Source organism: Nanorana parkeri, unplaced genomic scaffold (genome assembly GCF_000935625.1).
Source record: "Nanorana parkeri isolate BGI_ZX_2015 unplaced genomic scaffold, ASM93562v1 scaffold191, whole genome shotgun sequence".
NCBI lineage: Eukaryota > Metazoa > Chordata > Amphibia > Anura > Dicroglossidae > Nanorana > Nanorana parkeri.
The window spans coordinates 1,196,911-1,207,025 of record NW_017306459.1 but is presented as its reverse complement, the minus strand read 5'-3'; the positions used below and the strand labels follow the sequence as shown (position 1 = coordinate 1,207,025).

The following is a 10,115-nucleotide window of genomic DNA, read 5'->3' as shown; positions in this document are numbered from 1 at the left end:
AGGGAACTTCCATACAACTGGTCCAGAGAATCTCTACATGAGAATGATGCAGCCAAAAGCTTAAAAATACAACCAATAATCCCGCAGTGTAATACTTCCCCGATTCCAATTTCATAGTTGGCCACTTAGAATGAGATATTTTACATTATGAACATATAGCAATACATTAAATAAACTGTTCAATATAAACATGGTAGTTGTAAACATGTGGAGTGAACAGAATACAATCTGTGGAAAAATACAAGTGAATGCTTTGTTATCCTGAGAACTGGAGATGGTAAAATACAGCTCAAAATCTAGAGATTTACTGGCCATGTCAGCACGTTTCACACCTGAAATCAATGCAACCTACCACCATCCCTACCATGCATAGTGCAAACCTTTGTTAGTAGGGAGCATTGCTCTGTTTAGTCTAAAGTAGGTTTAAACTGATTGAAAATTGCCGATTGTATACGACCAACATAATGTCAGTCCTGAGCCCCCAGATGTAGGTGTATCCTTCAACACGACCATCAAACACATTTAAGCATGTACCACACATAATATTTGACTGCACATAAGACCACAAAGGTTTCAATGATACTAGGAATAGAGACCACTGGGGCAAAGACACCAGCAAGGGACTAGACATCACAAAAAGGGACGGAGACCACCAGGGGTCTAGACATCTCAAAAAGGGACGGAGACCACCAGGGGTCTAGACATCACAAAAAGGGACGGAGACCACCAGGGGTCTAGACATCACAAAAAGGGACGGAGACCACCAGGGGTCTAGACATCACAAAAAGGGACATAGACCACCAAGGGTCTAGGCATCACAAAAATTGACGGAGACCACCAGGGGTCTAGACATCACAAAAAGGGACGGAGACCACCAGGGGTCTAGACATCACAAAAAGGGACGGAGACCACCAGGGGTCTAGACATCACAAAAAGGGATAGAGACCACTAGGGGTCTAGACATCACAAAAAGGGACGGAGACCACCAGAGGTCTAGACATCACAGAGTTATGGAGACCCCGGGGATATAGACATCACAAAGGTATGGAGACCACCGGGGCTAGTCTAATCCAGGTGACCCATCAGAACTGGTAGGATCCATCCCCTCTGGTGACTCCTCTGAAGCTGTACCAGCCCCGTGTATATATATATATGACATTAGGATGGTGCATTGAGGATATACATAGAGACGAGCCGCACATCATCATCCAGGAAGTCCAGGAATTCTCTCTGCGCTTCCCGCAGCTCCTGATCCTCCAAGTCACCCTGAAAGTCCATGCTAGGAAAAACGAGCCGCGGCACTCAGTCACCTGTTATAGTGCCGGGAATCACATGACCTGCCACTGACTCCGCCCACCAGCCTGTCCAGGCCCTGAGCCGTGCACGGTGATACAGAGAGGTGAGCTGCTGTCAGTGCTGTACGGGTGTTATCAGTGAGGGGAGAGAGCTGCCATCTTCTGTCATCATCATCTCCAACCTGTACTCGTCATTTAGTATTGTAGACTGGGGGAGGGTTAGGCACTGTTGTACATTCTCCTGGACTGACATTGCACACTGAGAGCTTCTCACAATGTGCATTAAAAGCTGCAGCAAGTCAGATATATCCCTGACTAAAGGATGTCCAGCATCATCTAGGACTTTCCTCCCCAGCCTGTCACTGGTGCACTGGTGGGTGGAGGAGGTAGAGATCCAGGGGAGGCAACATATAAGCAGATTAAACTTTAGCTCTGAGTTCTTGTTTCCCATTTCTTGTCAAGTTGTCACACGGGTAAAAATCTCCCCAATATGGCAAGGCAATTGTAAAAATCTAAGAGAAGGACAGCTGCACCTTTGTATGAAAATGGCTGTTTCATGCTCATTCATTCCTATATATATAAATGTATTCACAAAAATGTTACAGGTCTATTTAAAAGTGTGGTGAGTGCAACGCATGTAAACATGGAACATAACGTATGTCATCGCACCGCAATGCAACAGACCAGTGTGAATGGGCCCTTCAAATGAAGATTGTATCTGCTTTTTGTGTTCCATGACAATGTTCCATCAAGATGTTTCATAGATATTCTGTGATGTAGCGGCACTGAGAGTGCAACGGCAGACCCCGGGAATCCTTCACTCCTGGAAGTGTCCAATTCTGCAAATGTTTTACCACCGCAGAGGTCGGAGGATCCGTCAGCAGGAGAGGATTCATTGTCTGCTTTGCAGGAAACATTCATTTTAGTAACAGAATCGCTATAAAGACCCAAGACCAAAAGAGACTTCATGAATGTTTTCCTTCGACCTTCATTATTTAGTAAACACAATGACAATAGAATGCCAAATACAGTAAATAGATACAAAATCTGCACAATTAGGGATTCTGTTCTTACATTTGTGTTTTACAATGGACTTGTATCTCCGGCATGGTCTGTACAACAGCCTGAGCAGAGAGGAGAACATTACTATGTATCCTTTGTGACATAATTCTTCTAGTGCAGTGGTTCTCAACCTGTGTAACCTCAGGACCCACATTTGTCCTTGGTCATTAGGTTGTGACCCAAGCTGCACTGCAATGGAACGCATGGCATTGCGGTACTGATGCGGGCAATAGAACTGTGGGTGGGGGATGCGTTTGGGGTTGAATGGCAATGCAATGAACCTCTCACACCAGAACGTGTGATCAACGCACTGTACTAGTGTGAACGGGCCCTCAAAAACACTGACAGACACAAACAAACACAGACACAATCTCACACACTCACAGACATTCTCACACACATGCGCACTCCACAAAAAAAAATATTTGTTTCTTAAAAATCCACCCAGTCTCCCTACCTTACGAGAACTGGAGTGGATCCTCAGCCTGGGATCCATTGCTGGGCTGCTGTGCTTTGATGGAGCTCCATCCATATGTGCATCCAGTTGTACAGCCCCCTTGCACACCCTGTAGAGGTGCCAGGAGCCAGAATGTTAGACCATTCCGGTCCAGGCACCTCTACAGGACACACAAGGGAGCCGTAAGCATTGCACTTATGGATGGAGGTCCCTCGTGGCCATAGCCCCAGCCCACTCCACCTCAAGCTGACACTCGGTATCGGGCAGCATATTTTGAATGGCTGTTTGGCGCAATAACTGACAGTGCTGTGCTAGGGGGAGGCTGAGGAGCCTCTCACCTAGAAAAGTGGAAAGCATGCAGGGACCCACTGAACATGAGGTTGTGACCCGCTTTTGGGTCGCGACCCACCAGTTGAGAACCAAGGTTCTAGTGTATCCTCTTGTACCTGTGAAAGATCTTCTCCAATTCCATCAGATGAAACCTCGATCATTGCAGGGATTTTAGGAAACTTTTTTGCTGATTCCTTCCTTCCTCTGCTCTGAAGAAGCTGATGGAGACCTTATTGTCCCCTTACATAAGTGGAAGGGGCTTTCTTCATTATCCGCACCTGATCATAAGATAATACACAGCTCCAGGTGATGATAGTAGAGTAATCATTGTTATGTTTTACTGTAGTTCAGAAGAGAGAATTTGTTGCAGAGTAACGAAAGGGTGAAACTGAAGTTGGAGCTAAGATGGCATTAGGACTGATCAATAACCTCACTCAATCAACCTCTGCGGTATACATTTTTTACATTTTCTCATTTAATAAAATAGTACTGCTAAAGGTTTTAAAACCTGTTGGAACACTTTGGGTGTATTCATAAAACGTTTGCAGAGCTCTGCGAACATCGGACTTTGTATTGCATTATGGCCACTAGAAGGAGCCAAGAAGTATCATTTCCTATGCTGCTCGGCACCATCTAGTGTGGTGGACTGCAGTCCAGACATGGCCTGAGTGGCGGTTCTGTCCAGCCAAGCTGCACTGGGTTATGGCTGGCTGACAGGGAATACACCAACCTCTGAGGACGGTGCATCCACTTCCAGCCATGACCCAGCAGAGAATCCCTTCCACTTCTCTTATTACTTGCTAGGACTGCTGCCATCCTAGCAACCGATGACGTCAGACAAGGCCGGCTGCTACAACTACAAGTGATCTGGCTGGTTGTACAGCCACTCATTGCTTGTATCAGTCTGCTTTTGCATGCACCCCACATAGTTTTTGGGTCCGTCGCTCCTCTGGGGGGGACCAAGGCAAACAGTGTCAGGATGGAGAGCGGGAGCAGACCAAGGAATGTCCATTCCCTGATCTGCTCTGTATTGAATGAAGCAGGGAGTGCTGTGCTCTCAGCGATTCTTGCTTCAGAGCTGTCAGAACCCAGCTGAAGTTTATCATCTTTATAGGAGGGCAGGGGAGACATCAGGAGTCTAATAGACCCTTAATGTCTCCATAAAGAGAAAAGGTGGTAAGTAACTAATAATAAAATAAATCAACATTTAAAACATTTAAATTACCACTGCCGCCCCCACCGTCTGATTTAAATGAGCATGTGTATGTAACCGGGGTGGGGGGTGGGGGGGGGTTCCGGGAACACACATCTGCAACTGTGCTTTGTACTGCAGCTGCTGGAGTGAATGCAGCCTAAACGACAGACCATGGTATGGACACAGACTAAGTGACCATTCTGTCCGGACCGGGATTTGGACCTCTGCTCGATACAAATTTCACTCACCGGACCTCCTTGAATTTAAATTCACTGCCCTTGCACTAGGTGAAGCTGAGGAACACAGGGATTTCCTGTCCTCCTCAGCTCCATCTACTGGCCATAATGCGATGCAAATTTAAAAGTCAGATGTTTGCAGAGTGAACGGCTCTTCAAACATGATATACATACACCCCTTCATTTTCTAACCCCTTCATGTAATACCATGTTATATAGACGGAATAAATGTCAGTTAAAGTACCGCAGCGCTGAATACTGAAAAATGGCCTGGATGGGAAGGGGGTTTAACACCGCGGATGCCAATTGGTTAAAACAGATTTGGTTAGCCTAATACTAAAAACATGCCATTCCACGTTCAGCAGTAATAACTATCTAATGGTGGCAGTATCGTGTCAGTACTTCTGTGGTGCCCAAGCACACAGTTGTGGTGATTACTAAAGTTTGCTTCAAAGTGAAGTTTGCTACATTGTGATATCTAATCAAATACAGTCATGTAATTTTTCCTGCACATGATTGTATATTTGAAGCAGACAAGTCTACACTTCAGTAAACTGTCCTCAATTTTTATACATTCATTTTTCTGCTTTGTTATAGTAGTGTTGAATGAACCTGAGCAGCCCACAGGACCTCAGACCAACTTAGAAATACTGATAGACTTACTTATGCTTCTGGCAAATTTCAGACCTGACAGATTACCAATCCAGGCCATTGTCATATTATCATAGGCAAGATGTTTTGTACTATAGAAAGTAGGCTGCTTCTTAAGGAATGTGTCCTGAGAAAGTATAGAGGTTGCAGTTGAGGCACTCTCCATTTGAGAATGCAAATTCCCTGGCTGTCATGCTGATGCTTTGTCCTTATCAGTCACTGACTTGAAACAAGTATAGACATTAGGAATTCTGACACTTTTCAGACACTCATTTACAGCAGGCTTGAATTGTATTACTATATGTACTGTATGTTACTTAAAGTGGACCTTTACCCCCTTTCGCTAAACATTACATCAGCATGCTGACTTAAAATCATCTTACATTCATTCATTAAAGAAACATGTTTTTCAATGACTTACAAATAGAGTTCATTTACTTCCTGGTCCAGCAGCCCCGCTGCAAGGGTTAATACAATTTATTTTCCTGGAGTACCTTCTACTATTAAAAATGGCATTTATTTATGTCTGCCAAGCTAAATATCTTTGCACAGGTATGCTGTTTTCTGTATGTGTGAAGTTCCAGCTAGACTGTACAGTGTCGAGGAGAGAACATGCTGCGCTGCAAAGAGCCTGCTGGCTCACAATTGGGTATTTGATCAAAAAAATGCAAGTTACATCTTTACAAAACCTGTTACCATGAGCAGGCGAAAATAACTGATCATAACATTACAAAAAAACTTATATGGAAGCATTTGTGCTCTGTGAAGGCTGCTTTAACTCTTTCTTTAATTAATTGCATACATCTAGGTCTTTTAAAAAATAAAATAATTTTTAATAGCAATGCAAACATATCCATAGCAGCCGGTCATTATCACCTTTTACTCTCTATTGTGGTCAGACTTCTGTAAGCCAATATTGCACAGCGTTTCTCTTGAGAACATTGTGCCAAATAAAGTCTAAACAATATGCCAAGACCTACAAGAAGCTGTGTACTCATATGTTTATTGGACAAAGCAATGTACAATCCAATGTTTATCACAAGGTGGTGCTGCTCAACAATACTTCATACTGTCAGCTCATTTCATTCTGTTATTGTGAATGGAAGGCGCATCTTCTTCTTTAGCCAGCAGGTGGCAGCACTCCCTGCATTGCACTAATATGGTTACAAGGATTGTATACGACCCTTTGCGGCATTTTTATTTGGTGTCAATCAGTCAAGGAAGTGCCCTAAATATACAAACATAATTTTTTGCTCACCACCTGAAAGCTTGAACTGCATTTCCTATTGTTTGTTATAGTATTTATTATGATATTGATGAACCTTTTATATATACAAATTAAGAAATATAGATTTAGGTGCCCACTAGTTTGCTTCCATCCTTACTGGCATCCCACTTGTGTGCTGACAATTTCAGAAGTTTCTAAGCATTGGCATTGTTGCAACATTTTAAATGTATTCCAGAGACACATGACTAATCAAGAATACTAGTAATTTAGCTGCCATACTCACTATAATGTACTATATTTTTCACCACATTGGGTCTCTGAGTTTTTGAAATATTTTTTCTGTATTTTAAACACTTAGAAATGTCACAGGTAATGAGAGTGATAGGAAATGAGTATTGTATGCAAAAAGTGAGGCAGGTTATACAGATTTTAAAAAACAGGTTGATTTCCAGGGATCACTGGGTGGTCACTGGGTGGTGGAGAATAAGACTTAAAAAATACTTCCTCCTGTCTAATGCTTGAAATATTCCTCCTAGTGTGCTTTGCTGACTTTAAGAGATTGTGCCTAGGCACCATCACCTGATTCTGACAGTTTAACCGCTTGAAGACCAGGTATTTACACCCCCTTCCTGGCCAGGCCATTTTTCAGTATTCAGCGCTGCGATACTTTGGCTGACGTTTATTCCATCATGCAACGCTGTACTGAAATTCATTTTGTACCATTTTTTGGGGACAGATGGAGCTTTCTTTCTTGGTGGTATTTAATCACCACTGGTGGTTTTATTTTTTACTATACAACAAAAAAGTACTGATAAAAAAAAAAAATGGTTTTCCCTTTATTATTTTAGGAAACATTTATTTTTACCTGATTTTTTGCTAAAATATAAAAGTCGGGGTCACGTCGGGTAAATAGAACAGTAGAAAGGCATCATGGCACACTCACAAACTAGCATGTAAAACAACTTGTCTCACCACTAAGGACAATGACAGAGGTTTGGATACACGTCTTCTGCTTCTTAAGGAATGTGTCCTGAGAAAGTATAGAGGTTGCAGTTGAGGCACTCTCCATTTGAGAATGCAAATTCCCTGGCTGTCATGCTGATGCTTTGTCCTTATCAGTCACTGACTTGAAACAAGTATAGACATTAGGAATTCTGACACTTTTCAGACACTCATTTACAGCAGGCTTGAATTGTATTACTATATGTACTGTATGTTACTTAAAGTGGACCTTTACCCCCTTTCGCTAAACATTACATCAGCATGCTGACTTAAAATCATCTTACATTCATTCATTAAAGAAACATGTTTTTCAATGACTTACAAATAGAGTTCATTTACTTCCTGGTCCAGCAGCCCCGCTGCAAGGGTTAATACAATTTATTTTCCTGGAGTACCTTCTACTATTAAAAATGGCATTTATTTATGTCTGCCAAGCTAAATATCTTTGCACAGGTATGCTGTTTTCTGTATGTGTGAAGTTCCAGCTAGACTGTACAGTGTCGAGGAGAGAACATGCTGCGCTGCAAAGAGCCTGCTGGCTCACAATTGGGTATTTGATCAAAAAAATGCAAGTTACATCTTTACAAAACCTGTTACCATGAGCAGGCGAAAATAACTGATCATAACATTACAAAAAAACTTATATGGAAGCATTTGTGCTCTGTGAAGGCTGCTTTAACTCTTTCTTTAATTAATTGCATACATCTAGGTCTTTTAAAAAATAAAATAATTTTTAATAGCAATGCAAACATATCCATAGCAGCCGGTCATTATCACCTTTTACTCTCTATTGTGGTCAGACTTCTGTAAGCCAATATTGCACAGCGTTTCTCTTGAGAACATTGTGCCAAATAAAGTCTAAACAATATGCCAAGACCTACAAGAAGCTGTGTACTCATATGTTTATTGGACAAAGCAATGTACAATCCAATGTTTATCACAAGGTGGTGCTGCTCAACAATACTTCATACTGTCAGCTCATTTCATTCTGTTATTGTGAATGGAAGGCGCATCTTCTTCTTTAGCCAGCAGGTGGCAGCACTCCCTGCATTGCACTAATATGGTTACAAGGATTGTATACGACCCTTTGCGGCATTTTTATTTGGTGTCAATCAGTCAAGGAAGTGCCCTAAATATACAAACATAATTTTTTGCTCACCACCTGAAAGCTTGAACTGCATTTCCTATTGTTTGTTATAGTATTTATTATGATATTGATGAACCTTTTATATATACAAATTAAGAAATATAGATTTAGGTGCCCACTAGTTTGCTTCCATCCTTACTGGCATCCCACTTGTGTGCTGACAATTTCAGAAGTTTCTAAGCATTGGCATTGTTGCAACATTTTAAATGTATTCCAGAGACACATGACTAATCAAGAATACTAGTAATTTAGCTGCCATACTCACTATAATGTACTATATTTTTCACCACATTGGGTCTCTGAGTTTTTGAAATATTTTTTCTGTATTTTAAACACTTAGAAATGTCACAGGTAATGAGAGTGATAGGAAATGAGTATTGTATGCAAAAAGTGAGGCAGGTTATACAGATTTTAAAAAACAGGTTGATTTCCAGGGATCACTGGGTGGTCACTGGGTGGTGGAGAATAAGACTTAAAAAATACTTCCTCCTGTCTAATGCTTGAAATATTCCTCCTAGTGTGCTTTGCTGACTTTAAGAGATTGTGCCTAGGCACCATCACCTGATTCTGACAGTTTAACCGCTTGAAGACCAGGTATTTACACCCCCTTCCTGGCCAGGCCATTTTTCAGTATTCAGCGCTGCGATACTTTGGCTGACGTTTATTCCATCATGCAACGCTGTACTGAAATTCATTTTGTACCATTTTTTGGGGACAGATGGAGCTTTCTTTCTTGGTGGTATTTAATCACCACTGGTGGTTTTATTTTTTACTATACAACAAAAAAGTACTGATAAAAAAAAAAAATGGTTTTCCCTTTATTATTTTAGGAAACATTTATTTTTACCTGATTTTTTGCTAAAATATAAAAGTCGGGGTCACGTCGGGTAAATAGAACAGTAGAAAGGCATCATGGCACACTCACAAACTAGCATGTAAAACAACTTGTCTCACCACTAAGGACAATGACAGAGGTTTGGATACACGTCTTCTGCAAAGGATGTGTAAGCCGCACTGCCGCGCCAAGGCACCTCTTATAGTGCGGTCCTAACTCTAAACTATGAGAGTCTCCATCTTGGAGCACATGGGGCAGAAGATATCAAATTGGGTGCAGGCTTGTCAGGAGGACGCCCCACCTCCTTAAAGGTACAGAAACACACAAGGGATCCCGCACATCCCATTGGCAGCTGAGAAACCCCATGCGTCGCTGCACCTGATGCCTTTCTACTGTTCTACTGTTCAAAGCCCATTTCGTGTGCACCTTACTGTACAACTGGTAACAAATTGTTGAGTGCGTTTGTCGTTTGTTTTGCTTTACGTCGGGTAAATAGACACCAAACATGCCAAGCCTTAAAATTGCGCGCGCCCACGAAATCGCAAAGAAACACCATAGCCAAAATTGGTCAGAGGCGACGCTTTAAAAGATTTTACCGCTCATCAGTTTAGTGTTATCAGTGATTGATGGCCCTAAAATTATTGCTCTCACTGCGACATTCGCTGCGATATGTAACA

At 41.9% G+C, this 10,115-nt stretch overlaps 1 protein-coding gene across 1 annotated transcript in view; it reads right to left on the bottom strand.

Moving 5' to 3' along the window:
• The window catches only part of LOC108786090 (maternal DNA replication licensing factor mcm3), a 25,108-nt gene extending 23,791 nt beyond the window's left edge, over positions 1–1,317 (bottom strand). Inside the window, exon 1 of the mRNA XM_018555308.1 lies at positions 1,201–1,317. Coding sequence (XP_018410810.1) covers positions 1,201–1,278 — 78 coding nt within the window. The 5' untranslated portion in view covers positions 1,279–1,317. The remainder of the gene's footprint in view (positions 1–1,200) is intronic.
• Positions 1,318–10,115: the final 8,798 nt, after the last annotated feature.